The sequence below is a fragment of the Haemorhous mexicanus genome, chromosome 29, assembly GCF_027477595.1.
Source record: "Haemorhous mexicanus isolate bHaeMex1 chromosome 29, bHaeMex1.pri, whole genome shotgun sequence".
In the NCBI taxonomy this organism is placed as follows: domain Eukaryota; kingdom Metazoa; phylum Chordata; class Aves; order Passeriformes; family Fringillidae; genus Haemorhous; species Haemorhous mexicanus.
In genome coordinates, this window is record NC_082369.1 from 3,850,973 (window position 1) to 3,864,356 (window position 13,384).

General features: G+C 57.8%; 1 protein-coding gene across 2 annotated transcripts; it reads right to left on the reverse strand.

The window, feature by feature from the left end:
• Nucleotides 1–609: 609 nt before the first annotated feature.
• ARRDC2 (arrestin domain containing 2) lies at nucleotides 610–10,720 on the reverse strand. 2 transcript variants are annotated; one of them, XM_059869906.1, is made up of 8 exons: nucleotides 10,450–10,720; nucleotides 3,854–3,920; nucleotides 3,612–3,759; nucleotides 3,170–3,272; nucleotides 2,658–2,914; nucleotides 2,385–2,544; nucleotides 1,991–2,142; nucleotides 610–1,905 (listed from the first exon to the last, which is right to left on the reverse strand). In XM_059869906.1, the coding sequence occupies exons 1-8, from the start codon at nucleotides 10,703–10,705 to the stop codon at nucleotides 1,852–1,854; spliced, it is 1,197 nt and encodes a 398-aa protein (XP_059725889.1). In that variant the 5' UTR covers nucleotides 10,706–10,720; the 3' UTR covers nucleotides 610–1,851. The 2 variants fall into 2 exon arrangements, with proteins under 2 accessions (XP_059725889.1, XP_059725888.1); XM_059869905.1 differs by lacking the exon at nucleotides 10,450–10,720 and adding an exon at nucleotides 4,767–5,126.
• Between the last annotated feature and the right edge of the window lie 2,664 nt (nucleotides 10,721–13,384).

The following is a 13,384-nucleotide window of genomic DNA, read 5'->3' on the forward strand; positions in this document are numbered from 1 at the left end:
AGCATTTTTAAGCAGCACAATCCGTGGAAGAGAAAACTAAAGCCCTGATTCAAACCCTGCCTTGCATGCACCAAGATTTGCCGTGCCCAGCAGACATGTGGAGCACAGAAATGCTGTGAAAAACCAAATTCCAGCCCAAGGAAGCAGGTGAAGGAGCCTCCCTGCTCTTCCCAGCCAGCACAGCATGGGGCTGATCCCAACCCTCCTTGGGACTGGCTGAGCCAATGCAGGAGTGTCCCAGCTCCCAGCTGGACCTGCTGGGTCCCTGCCAGGCTTCCAGGATGGAGGAGAAGAATGTGTCTGTCCTCCCAGAGCCTGGACATAAACAGGAAGCAAGTGTGGAAAAATACAACAGGTTTGCTTGCAGCTCTGCATCCCAGGTAAAGTGCCAAAACTGCCCAGATGTGGAGGAGCTGGAGGTTCATGGGACCAAACCCATGGGGAGCAGTGCTGGCTGAGTGACCCAGTTAATCCCAGTGCAGGACTGGGCACAGGGTGGAGCTGGGTGCCTGCAGGGCAGTGAGGAGAGGGCAGGGAGCACTCCCAAATCCCAACAGCCACAGCATGGCTCCAGACAACTGGAAGAGCAGAAGATTGTCCAGGCAACTGTTTGGTTTAAAGAATTTATTTCAGACAAAAAATTCCCCACCAAAAAGTCGTACAAAAAGAGTAGAGACAAAGAGTGGTCATTACAAAAGTGTTCACAGATAGAAAAGACTCATCTGAGCAACCCCAGCACGGAGCCCAAGGCACACTGGCATTGGTTGTGCACGGCCAGGGATTGATTGTCTCAGTGAGGGAATGCAAAGGTCCTCAGCCCCCAAACTCTGCTCAGGTCCTCCTGCAGCGAGCAGGGCCAGCCCCTGGCTCCTGACCACAACATCCAGCTCACCCTTCCCACATTGGTTCCCACCCAGTGAGCACAGGTTGCTGCTGTGGGCCTCTGACACCTCAAGGACTCCCAGCCCTGAAGGATTCATCCCAACTCCACACCTCCCACTGGCACCTGAGGCTGCCACCAGCCTTACACTGGCCTTCCCTCTCTCTTCCTTGGCCACCAGGCACAGCTCCAGCCCCGTGCTGGTACCAGAGTTTGAGGGTTGGTTCCAGCCCCATCTTGGGGGATGCACCAGCACACTGTGCAGGGCAGGTGAGCTGACACTCACAAACCACTTTTCCTGTTCTTAGCAATACAGCACCAAAATACTGCCACTGATCATAAATTCATCCCCCCAAGTCCTTGTATCAGCCCTTGGAGGCCTTTAGAGTTTAAGTGGCTCAAACCATTCCCCCCACAGGTATCCACAGGCTTGTGGCAAAGATTACCAGCAGTGGCTGAGCCCTCTATTTCATCCAGCCAGGAAAGGACCTTTCACTGCCTTGGGGACCTGCAGTCCTGGTGAGCCACAGGCAAAGAGCTGCAGCTGCATTGCCCCGGGGCCCAAGCCTGAGCACCATCCAAACAAACACTCTCCAGTAATCCTGAGAAACGCCTCCAAGCTCCTGTTCTCCACTCCAGGAGCGACAAAAGTTTTCAGAGTGCAGCACTACAGGCAAGGGGAAAGCAATCTGGGCTCAAATTCCCTGTTCTAACCCCAAAATCCCAGGGCAGTTCTGAGCTCTGCGTGTCCCGCCTGGCTCCGCACCGCCAGCCCCTCGTGTTCTCCTACCCATGCCGGGGCCACGGCACCGCGCTGGCTCTGGGCCCAGGGACAGTCACGACAGGAGTGGCCGAGAGCTGTGAGCAGGGTCGGGGTGTCACATGCCCGTTTCCAGACCCCAGTGCTGTGAGGCTGCAAGCTGCCATCCCCAGGGATCGTCACGCTGCCGCACGCAGCCGGAGCGCCTCTCTCAGCAGGTCATGCAGCGCGGGCGGATGCTGTCTGACGCGGGGTTGGGATCCACCTGCAGAGCCAAGGCCACAGTCAAAAACCTCAGCAATGGCACATGCCAGCCTCCAGCAGCCTCCCAACCCAGAGGGATGAATCACCTCGGAATAGAGAGGAGGTGGTCGGAAGCGGAATTCCTGGATGTAGGCGAAGAAGGGACCCTCCAGGATGTCCCCGAGCTCGCTGCGACACGGAGGAGCCAGGCTCTGCTCGGCCTCTGGGCTGGACACGACTGCTGAGTACTCAGGGGGGGCTGAAGAGAAAGGAGAACCATCAGGGAATAGCAAACACCCTCCATAAATGGGGGACACGCAGGTAAAAGGGCTCCAAGCCCACTATTTCCCAAAGCCTCTCAGTTCCCTGAAGAAGGAACCCAGGAGATTCAGCACCACAACTAAAACATTAGGTTAAAAAAAAAGTCAAACTGGCCCAGTTGAGAACTTTGTCTCACTCTCCTGACCAGGAGGTTTACCCCAGGGAGAAGGAGATGCTCACCCTCCAGCTGCTCAGGGATGGTGTTGAGCCAGTCCAGGTTGACACTGTACTGGCTGCTGACGCTGGAGGTGCGGCTCCCGAAGGGATGCAGCGGGATGGTCCCGATGACAAGAGGCAGTTCAAGGAGCAGCTTGGACGTCCCAGGAATATCCACACAAACCTGCCGAGACAGGGAAGAGCAGGGAAGCTCAGCTTGGTGGTGTTTTCCCAGTCTGGAGGGGCAGGTACCTCCCCTGAGCTGGGCAGGAGGGGATCCCTGCAGAGCTCCCTCACCTTCAGGGAGTATTCCACCTGGATGATGCGGCACTGGAGGATGGACGGCCCCACGGGCGGGATCTTCAGCGCCCGGCCGTGCCACACCTCCCTCTTCCCTGCTGGAATGGGGTCCCCAGTGATGCTGGTCACCACTGACTTCTTCTGCTTCTTGGTGCCCCGGGCAATGAAGGTCTGGGTCTGGATGATGGCGGCCTTGGGCACCACGGCCCGGCTGGTGCAGTTGTCGATCTCGGCAAAGATGGGGATGACCTCACCTGCCAAAACAGACACACACACGTTGGAGGAGGGGAGGAAGAGCCCAGTCCTGGTTCAAGGAATTGCTGCACTGGCCCACCAAGGGCTGGCCCTGGTGTCTGACAGGGCAGGCATGTGGGTTCATAAAGGGGGAGCATCCCAAGGATGCTGCCCACACTAAAGCTCTCTGATTTCCTGCCAGCTCACAGTGACCCAAACCCCACGTGCCCCCAGCCTCACTGAGGGTGGTCAAGGGCCCCAGCACCTGGTCTCACCTGGGGTGTAGCCTTTTCGGTCAATCTTGGCAGTCACAGACACTTGGCCACGGTTGCAGTACCAGGCACGAGCAAGTTTCTCCTTAGCACCTGCCTGGGGAGCCTGGAGAAAGGGAAATAGGGAGGCTGTTTAGTAACTAAGGATGAAACTCACAGCAATCACCTCCCTGGCACCAAGAACCTGCCAAGGAGCATCAGCAACTTCTCAGGTGTCTGATGCAAGAAGCTGTTGCAACGCATTAAAGTTTCCAAAACCAAAGAGGCACAGCTGACCTCTGCCCAGCCCAGGAAATGCTGGAGGTCACAAGTTACAGGGGGGAAATATTCCCTCTGGAAACCAGGCCTGCTATGTAGTGCTGAAGGGGAGGCAGACACCTTCCCCATGGGCTTCCTGGGTAAGTTTTGGATGCCAGAGCCCTGGGGTGGAGCAGGGGGAGCTCACCAGCAGTGCAGGGGTGTTTATGTCGATGGGTTCAATCACAGTGAACTCCTTCTTTGCTTTCTTCACTGTTGACCAGGGTCTGTGCAGCTTGGCCTTTACCCAGTAGCGCACACTGCCGTGCTTCCCCTCAAAGGAGGTGGCCAGGGTCCTGGGCATGAGCAACAAACAATCTTAGAAGGGTTCTCCTCAAAAAAAACCCCTCATTTTCAAGATGTCCTCTCCCCCAGGAAATGCCAACTTACTCGGGGAGCTGGAAGGTGAAGGGGAACTCGTGCTTTCCTGCCTGAAGGACAGTGGTCTCACCATTGTCTGTGGGCAAAACAAATCGAGGAGAATTAGCTCCCTCCTATAGAACCTCCTTCCCAGGCAGGTCACAGAGGTGTGCAGCACCCAGCAAGGAGCAGCACAAGGGCACAGCAGAGTTTCTGCCAGGGCTGAGTTGCAGCAGCTGTGACACAAGAGCTGGGCACTGTCTGCATTCCATGTGTCTGCAGACAGGCACGGCCCAGGGGCACCTCGGAGAGCTGGGCAGCTTCCCCAGGTGGGCTCTGCTTCACCCTGCAGCCACCTCCCCCCACAGCTTTGGAGTGAGAGCCCAAGATGCCCAGTTGGGGGGAGAGTGGCCAGCCAACCCCCATGCCCCCCAAGAGTTTGCATCTCAGGGCTGAAGGGTCCATTTAGGCCAACCCTTGCTGCTCAAAACAAGCTCCTGAACCTCCACAGTTTTCCAAAGCTGCTTCCCTGCCATAAATAGCTCAGAGAAAAGAAGGAGTATTGTCCCTAGCCGAGATGTTCCACAGCAGCAGCATCCAGCTGTGCACCCCAAGATTTCAGGGTGCAGCCAGAGCGTGAAGTGTCTGCAGGGACCTCCACAGCCCATTCCCAGAGCACTCAGTCCCTAAGGCACCCGAATTTCGGCTTGTTCGTATATCATGCACTCAGCAGTCAAGCTGTCCCCAGCACCCAGACCCCTGCAGTTTTGGGGTGCCATACACCCCCAGGCACCCCGATTTCAGCCGGCTGGGCTGTCTGGAGCCCCCAGCAGCCCAGGCTGCCCCACACCCGCGCTGTTCCAGCCCCTGCGGTGCCCGGTGCCCCCACCCGCCCGGGGGACGCCGCACGCCGGGCTTCCCCCAGGGGCAGGGGATGCCGTACCTGGCGGTGCCATCAGCGTGTCGCGGTGGCTCAGAAACTCCACCTGGTCGCTGTAGCTCTGCGTGTAGGCGGTGCTGGAGCCGGCGCTGCGGGACTCGGTCCAGTGGACGCGGGCAGCGCCCATGGCCCGCAGCCGCAGCGCCCCGAGCCGCGCGGCCGCCGCCAGCTCCAGCACCACGCGACCCGACACGGCCTGCCCGGGGCTGAAGGCGGCCGGGCCGTCCCGCTCCGCGCCCTCCAGCACGATGGAGAAGCGTTTGAGGCGATCGAAAATCATGGCGCTGCTCAACCCCAACCGGCGCGATGCGGCTCAACCCGGCTCGGCTCGGCTGAGCCCGGCTTTAAGCGGCCGGCGCGGCCGGGGGCGGCCCCGGCGGGGCGGGACGGGCCGGGCCGGGCCAGCCCCGCCGGGCTCTGCAAAACAAGGCAGGGAGCATGTGCGGATCGGCCCCGCCGAGCTCCTCGGGGGGGTGGGACCGTGTGGGCCCTGTCCGGTCCCAGCCGGGCTCCCCGACTTTCCCGGGGCCGCACCGAGACATCGCCGCGGAGCCGTGCGCTGGGCAGGGGCTGGGCACTGCCAGTGCTCGGGGGGAGACTCCCTGTCTGCTGCCGGGCCGTTCAGTGCTCCCCAGGACTTCCTGCAGCTCCCAGCCTTGACCCCAAACCCTTCTCTATCTTCTGTACTTGCCCCACAAATTTCCCTTCCAGCTCTATCCTTGCTCCTCCCCCCACCAAATTCAGCTACAACTCCATCCTTGCCCCCTAAAACTCCCTTCCAGCTCCTATTCTTGACCCTCAAAATCCCCTTCCAGCTCCCATCCTTGCCTCTCAAACTCCTTTCCAGCTCCTAACCTTACCCCTCAAAATCCCCGTCCTTGCTCATCAAAATTCCCCTCCTTGCCCATCAAAATCCCCATCCTTGACCTCCAAGCTCTCCTCCAATTTCCATCCTTGCCTCCCAAATTTCCCCTCCACCTTCATCCTTGTCCCCCAAGTCTCCTTTCCAGCGCCAATCCTCGCCCCTCAAGCTCCCTCACCAGCTTTTATCCTCACCCCCAAAATCCCCATCCTTGCCCCCCAAACTCCCCCTGCAGCTCCAGTCCTGACATCCCAGCCCATCTTCATGCAGAATCCCCATTCCCAGGGTCACAGCCATGGGCTGTGGCCAGGGGGGATTCCTCTCTCCTTCCAGTGCCCCCAGGCCAGAGCCGAGGGCCACACCCCACAGTGACCCACATCCTTCCCTCCCCCAGAGCCATTCCCAGGGCTCGGAACCGGCCACAGCTGGATCTGGGCTCCTGACACGCGGGGATGCCTGGGACATCACTCAGTTCTAAGAAATCAAGAACTGGCTGGGGTTCAGCTTATGCAACGACAGGGTGAGCAATCCTCTTCCCTGTGCTTGTTAACCAGGCGAGCGCCAGTTTTCCACCAGATCTGCTGGGATTGGTGTCCCAAACTCAGTGACAAATTCCACCTGCATGGGCAGGAGCAGCCCAGGGACTCGCTCTATGCTGGTCCTCAGCTGGGGTGAAAGTGTGGAAAATGGGAACTGGTTATTCCCAGGGGGGACATCACCATCAGCAGCACCCTGAGATGTTGTAAAAGGGAAGAGAAAGGAATCTGTGCCCCCCAAAAGGGTTAATGCAGCCTTAGAAACTTCCACTTTGGGGATGAATGTCATGTTTGTGGAGCACCGGAGCCCTGCACCCCTGGCACGGGCAGGGGATAAGACAGAACAGGCATTAAAAACGTTACTCAGCACTTGGCTGCGTGAGTTTTGGGGATTTTTGAGTTGCTCCCAGCCATGCCGGGCAGGACCTGCTGTGCTGAGCTCGGCTGATCACAGCCTCTTAAAAAACAAGCTGGGCTGAAGCCTGGCACTGCTTTAGCTGTTTCCAAGGCTGGGCTGGAATTGTCTGTCTCCCTCCCCAGGGGAAGGGGACTGTGGTTTGTTTTATGTGCACGGCCATTTGCTGCCACGGGCAAACATGAATCATAGCAAAAGCTCAGAGGGAGAGGGAAAGGAGGAAGGAAGGCACGTCACAGCACGAGTTCACTGGTGACACCAACTCTGGGAAGGCGCCTGCTGTCCCTGCACTGACATTAGAGGTGGGGGGGGCTCTTGAGAGGGGCTGGAGCCCTGGTTGGGCCCCTCTCTTTGCTTGGCATCCTGCTCCTCCTCCTCCTCCTCCTCCCGGCACACACCCCTGGGCCGTGACTCAGCCCTCGCCCACGGGATGCAGATCCCTGCAAACCAAACCAAACCAAACCAAACCAAACCAAACCAAACCAAACCAAACCACACCAAACCTCCCTCCCATCGCATGCGATGCCCTCGGCTGTCCCTCGCTGTGCCATGTGGGGAGGGAGGGCAGCCCCTCGCTGACCCCTCTGAGACCCCCACACCCAGAGAGGGTCTCTCCTCTCTCCTGCCATGCCCAGGTGGGGAGCACAGCCAAGGGCCTTCCTTTCAGAACGGCCCTGGGTGCCCAAGGCAAGCAGGGCACAGCACTCAGGGCACCATCTCCAACTCTTCAGCCCCATCTAGAGTCTGGTCAGGCTGGAGCTGCTCCCAGCAGGAGCTGACAGCCTGCCCGGCTCATGGGGGGGCTGCACCTTCCCTGACCCGCTGCTGCGACCTGGTGGCTTCTCCCCAGGGAGCCCGGAGTCACACGAGAAGGGAATGCAGCAGGTAAATGGGTAAGGCAGCAGCCCAGTGTGGGGGTGAGATGGGACAGTGCAGAGCCTGGCACGAGCATGTGCTCCCAGGCTGAGGAACCAGCCCCATCCCTGCCAGATTTGGGACTGCTGTGTATGGACAAGATTAAGGTGCTGATTGAGGCCACCCTACAAAGGAAGGAAAGCCCTGATGCCAGAACTCTCCTGGATGGCTTCATGAAAATAAAATGGCTTCTGGATGTTTGCCTCTCACCAGGGCAGGAACTACACCTTTGGAAATGCTGCAGGATCCTGGGAGAGAAAAGATCACTGCACAACAATTATTTATGTTTCCTATCCTCCCATCATCTCACACAGAAGAGTCCAGGGCTCTCCTTGTGCTGCCTTTGCCCATTAACCCCCTGCCTTGTCCTCTCCCCCTGCTCCCTCTCTCAGATGATTACACAACACACGTTTAAAGGCCCTGCCTGAACATCCTCCTTGCACACTTTTTTCTTGTCTCTCAGCGCAGCACCCCAGTGCCAGCACTCACCACCCTGCCAGGAAACTGCAGATAAACTCAGCTGAGGGGAGAGCAGAAGGGAGGGCGCTTATCTGTGCCCAGCTCCCCTCCTCTGCACTGCCTCGTTACCATGACAAAACCTGCATTTTTTAAACACCACGCAGACACAGCTGATCTCGTGGAGAAGCAACAAGAAAGGAGCAGTCACAGGGACTGACTGTCGGATGGTGGCACGTTTCTCACCAGCTGACATCAGGAAGGCCCTCACGCTGCTGTTGGGGACAGAACAGGGGACAGCAGGCTCCAAAGGAAGTTATTTTGGCTGCAGGACAGCCCCTCTCTGCTGTTTATTCCCGTAAAACGCCCCGGTGATCGCACGTGTCCCTCTCACAAGGCAGAAAAGGAATCTGTGTGCAGACAGAGCCAATAAAATCCAAGTTCTGGTGAGGATCTCTGCCCCCCAGGCAGTCCCTGTGCAGTCAGGCTCTGCTCTCTGCTCAGCACTCCCTGTGCAGTCAGGGAGGGCCAGGAGCCACCAGCTCCGAGCTCCAGGTGTGCAGGGTGCCTGTGAGCAGCTCCTGCAATTCCTGCAGCCCTTGGCCAAGTGCCCTTCCCCTGATGGCTCCAGGGGCTCCTGGAGCACACAGTCCCAGCAGCAGAATCCAAACATGCTGGCAGCAGCTTGTGGCTTCCCTACAGACATTCCCTGCAGGGATAATGGGGATAAAACTCACCCTGTCACCTCAGAGCTAATGGGACATGGAGCAAGTACTGCATGACCAAGTGCTCGGGAGCTTCACTGCTGGAGAAGGGATTAACTGTAATTTGGACACTTTGTAGAGGTGCAGCTGCCAAGGAGACAGGCACAGCATGGAAGAGCTGCTGCCAAAAGACAGAAACTCCAGAGCAGTGCAGGTGTTTGGAGCAGATGGCAGGGCACAGTTGTCCAGAAATAGAGAAAATTACCTTCCTAGTACAGTCCAGAAACAGGAAAACCTCCAACAAGCCAATTCAGGTCCTCTTTCCATCCCTCCAGTTTATTCCTGCAACGTCTGCATTTGCCAGATTGGGCTGGCATCATTCTGGGTTGCACTTGGCCACTGACACATTGAAATGCCCTCAGCATAACTCTGACAGCCATCTCCAGGGCAGGGCGACCAGGCCACAGGCCTTGAGAAACAGGGAAAGGAGGAGGAAAAGCAACAGAGGGATGGCTGTGACCTTGTTATTAGAGGGGAGGATATAAGACATGCATGTTCCTAAGAAAAGCCAGAGCTAATGAGTGGATGGATGGTTGAGACATCCCATATCCCTCAGCTCTGGATCATTTCATCCCAAGCACACAAAGAATGGCTTGTGGCATGCAAGGGGCTTGTCCTCTTGCAGCAGATCTAAGCAACATGCCAGCTGGGCACACGGTCCCAGCATCAGGGACCCGAAAACAAACACTGGCTGAAGCACTGAGTGCTCTTTCCACACTTGTGAACTGACACTCGTGTTTGCTCTTCCCTGTGCAAACACAACAAAAGCCACAAATCCCTGGTGTTCCCCAGCCCTGGCTTTGCCATCAGCCTCCTGGAAACCAGCAGCAGAGAGAGCAACCCTCGGCCAAGGTGAGAAGAAGGGCAAGCAGCTCTGTGTGGGTCAGCAACACCCACAGGGCAGAGGGTCCTCTGAGGGGACACCTGCAGCCTGAGGGGTCCCAATCCCACACCCTGGCACACAAACCCATCCAAGGAGATCCCAACCCCACACCCTGGCACACAGACCCAACCAAGACTCACTCAAAGGGGTTCCAATCCCATGCCTTGGCACACATACCCATCCAAGTAGGTCCCAATTCCATGTCTTGGCACACAGACCCATCCAGGAGGATTCCAATCCCACGCCTTGGCACACAGACCCATCCAAATGGGTCCCAATCCCACAGCCTGGCACACAGACCCATCCAAGAAGGTTCCAACCCCATGCCCTGGCACACAGACCTGCCCAAGGGGGTTCCAGTCCTGTATCTTGGCACAGAGACCCATGCAAGAGGGTTCCAATCCCACACCTTGGCACACAGACCCATCCAAGAGGGTTCCAGGGCCATGTCCTGGCACACAGACCCATCCAAGGGGGTTCCAGGGCCATGTCCTGGCACACAGACCTATCCAAGGGGGTTCCAGGGCCATGTCCTGGCACACAGACCCATCCAAGAGGGTTCCAGGGCCATGTCCTGGCACACAGACCCACCCAAGGGGGTTCCAGGGCCATGTCCTGGCACACAGACCCACCCAAGGGGGTTCCAGGGCCATGTCCTGGCACACAGACCCATGCAAGAGGGTTCCAGGGCCATGTCCTGGCACACAGACCCATCCAAGGGGGTTCCAATCCCACACCTTGGCACACAGACCCATCCAAGGGGGTTCCAGGGCCATGTCCTGGCACACAGACCCATCCAAGCAGATCCCACCCCCACACCCCGGCACAGCCACCCGCCCCGTGCCCCGGCCTTACCGGAGATGAGCTGGCGGCGGCGGTACAGGAAGGTCTGGCAGGCTGTGTAGTCCCGGTAGACGATGTTGAGGCCGATGCTGTGGCTCTCCAGCCAGTGCACGGTGGCCAGGCCGCGGGCACACACCTCCAGCGCCCTCACCCGCAGGGCCCCGCGCAGCTCCAGCTGCACCCGGCCGTGCAGCAGCTCCCCGCCGCCATGGGCCCGGCCGGCCTCCAGCCGCACCGCCAGCCTCCGCACCCGCCCCGGCGGCCGCATGGCTGCTGCCCGCGCCGCTCCAGCAGCTTTCCAGGCAAAGGAGGAAGAGCAAAGGCTACACCAAAAGTCCTGAATTTATCGCGGTTCCTGGCTGGCCCCACCCTGCAGGCCTCCCCGGGGGGTTGGACCGAGCCCCTGTTTTGCAGCGATGCTTCAGCGTCGGGCTTGTGTGCGTGAGGCTGGGGATGTCCTGTAGTGACGAGGGACGTGTTTTTAAACTGAGAAAAAAACGTGCCTCCATCTTATCTCTGAGTCACAGACACTGGCGACGTGACACTGGGACGTGCTGGTGGCAGCGCTGGCAGGGAGGGGTGACACACACCGTGCTGGCAGGTCTCACACAGCGGGCAGTCAGAGAAAGCCTGCTTGGCCTTCCTGCTTCAGGCATTCCTGGGGCACTGCTGGAATGGCAGAGGAGCTCGGAAAACTCCAAAAACCAGCTTTGCTTTCCGTGTCTGAAGTTGCACAAAAATCCACGTGAAAAAGAATGTGAATGATCACAGGGACTCCCGGCACAGCTCTCCCAGCCAGCTGGTGCCTCCAAGGGCGATTCCAGCACTTATCCCTGTGGCTGTTCCTGCAGCAGCACAGGTGGCAGTGCCACCTCAGGGTCACATCAAAGTAATGGGGCAGAGCCGGAGCAGATGCAAGTCCCTGTTACTCCACCAAATGTTGCAACTGAGGTGTTTGACTGGAGGTGTTTAACAAAGCGCTGGCATGAGGGACTGATGGGAGTGCCTGTGTGCACTTGGAAGATGTGAGTGCACGGCTCCTTTGAAGCACGTGTGGAGCAGAGATTGTCTCATTCCTGAAAAATAAAGAGTCAAATCCATAAAGGAAAGCACGAGGCTCGTGGGCCCAGACACTGCTCACACACAGAGTGAAGCAGTTGTGAAACTTCACCAGCCCTGTGCTCAGAGGGTCCCGAGGAATCAAAGCCATGTGCAAGAAAAGGCTGAGAAGAGCTTCTCAAGTTCAGCTGTGACACCCTGTTCGCTCAGCCCCTAAGGGAGGGGGCTGGCCAGCCCCCGCTGATCCCTCTGGAACACACCTAGATCCCAAACAGAGCTGGTGCAAGCTCAGCAGTCAGGAAGCCCATGTGAGTGACCAGCTCAACAAAAACACAGGGCTCACCTCTAGGAAAACAGCCCGCTCATCACAAGCTGGCCAGAGCTGCCTCGCTGTCCTACTGTTCACTGACCTTTGGTTGCAGGCCTTGACACCAAAATCCAAACAGATAATAAGGGAATATCCCATCCCCCAGGCAGCCCTGATCTCCTCTGTGCCTCCCCCTGCCCCACCTGCTCTGTTCCACCCTGGGGCCTGCCCAGAGGCTCTCCGTGGCTCCAGCCATGCTGAGGGATGTGGCACCCACGCCTTTGGGCTAATCTCCTAGTGTTTATTCTTGCTGTCACAACACCTCCTTGTGTCCTCATTCAATCTGAGAAATAGATGTTCCCTGTGACAACACACAGCCGGGCCAAGAGCAGAGCACGGGGATGGTTCTGAGATCCCACGCCGTGTGGGCAGCTCAGAGTGCGTCAGCACTCTCTGCAGGAGGGAGGACATCACCTTCCTCTGGGAACAGGGCCCTTCCAGGGTCCCCGTGGGGACACAGCTCCCTTGGGAGTTTGCCTGTTGGATTTCAGTGGGCTTGTGGGTTTGGGTGTGAACTTGCCTCTCTGCTCAGCCCCGCAGAGGTTCTGTGCCCTCCTGGGCAGCCCCAGGATGAGCATTTCACCTGAGGAGAGAAAACAGCTCTCAGCTCACTGGGATGGGGCTGAGAAAGGGGCAGGTGGCACCGCTGAGCCTGGCAGCCCCAAGATCTGAGTGTTGTCACCTAAAGGGTCACCCCACCCGGGCAGCTGCAGCATCCTCTGTCTGTGGTACCTGGCACATGCTCAGCTCTCTCTGCAGTTGCTGCAGAGGTGTTAACCCTGCCTGGACACCTCTAGCCATGACAATTTTCCTCCTCTGACCTTCTGTGGGGGATTTCAGTCCCCTTCTACCTCCCTCCAACGCTCCCTGGCTCAGGGATTTGGTTGCCTGTCTTTCATTTCCCTGCAAAATATTTCTCGTCTACGACTCTGCTCCCACCTGAGGCTGGAGCAGACAGGGTGTGGTGCTCACTGGTCCATCTCAAGTAGCTCAGGAGCACACTCCTAGGGGAGTTAAGGGGAGGCTGGAACTTTGCTGGGTATAAACCCACTTCCCCTGTGGTTAATCCAAGCCTATTAAAGCTGGGCCTGATGTGGCATTTCTTTGGGGAGTCCCTTTGCAGCCTGTGTGGCACCAGCATGGCTGGCGTGGTTCTGACAGAACTTCGATCTGCTGACAGATGGAATCAAAATAAAAATTAAATTCGAGGAAGAAAATGAGGAGGCAGCACCAGGAAAGCTCTGCAGTCCCCGATACCTGTGTGCATTTCCCCTGATGACAGGAAAAGGCCAGTTCTGCTGCCAGCACTTTGCTCAAAACCCTCGCCCAAACAGAAAACAACTCTCGGGGTGAGGAGGGAAATGAAGAAATTCACATGGCAGTTATGGGAATATCACTCCATATGGTAGTTATGGAACTGCTCCAGAAGTTTAGGGACAAGGAAAAGACCAATTCAGCTATGATCTGTTCCACATTTAGCAAATCAAAAGGCTTAAACACAGATCCATGGCATGAAGGGAC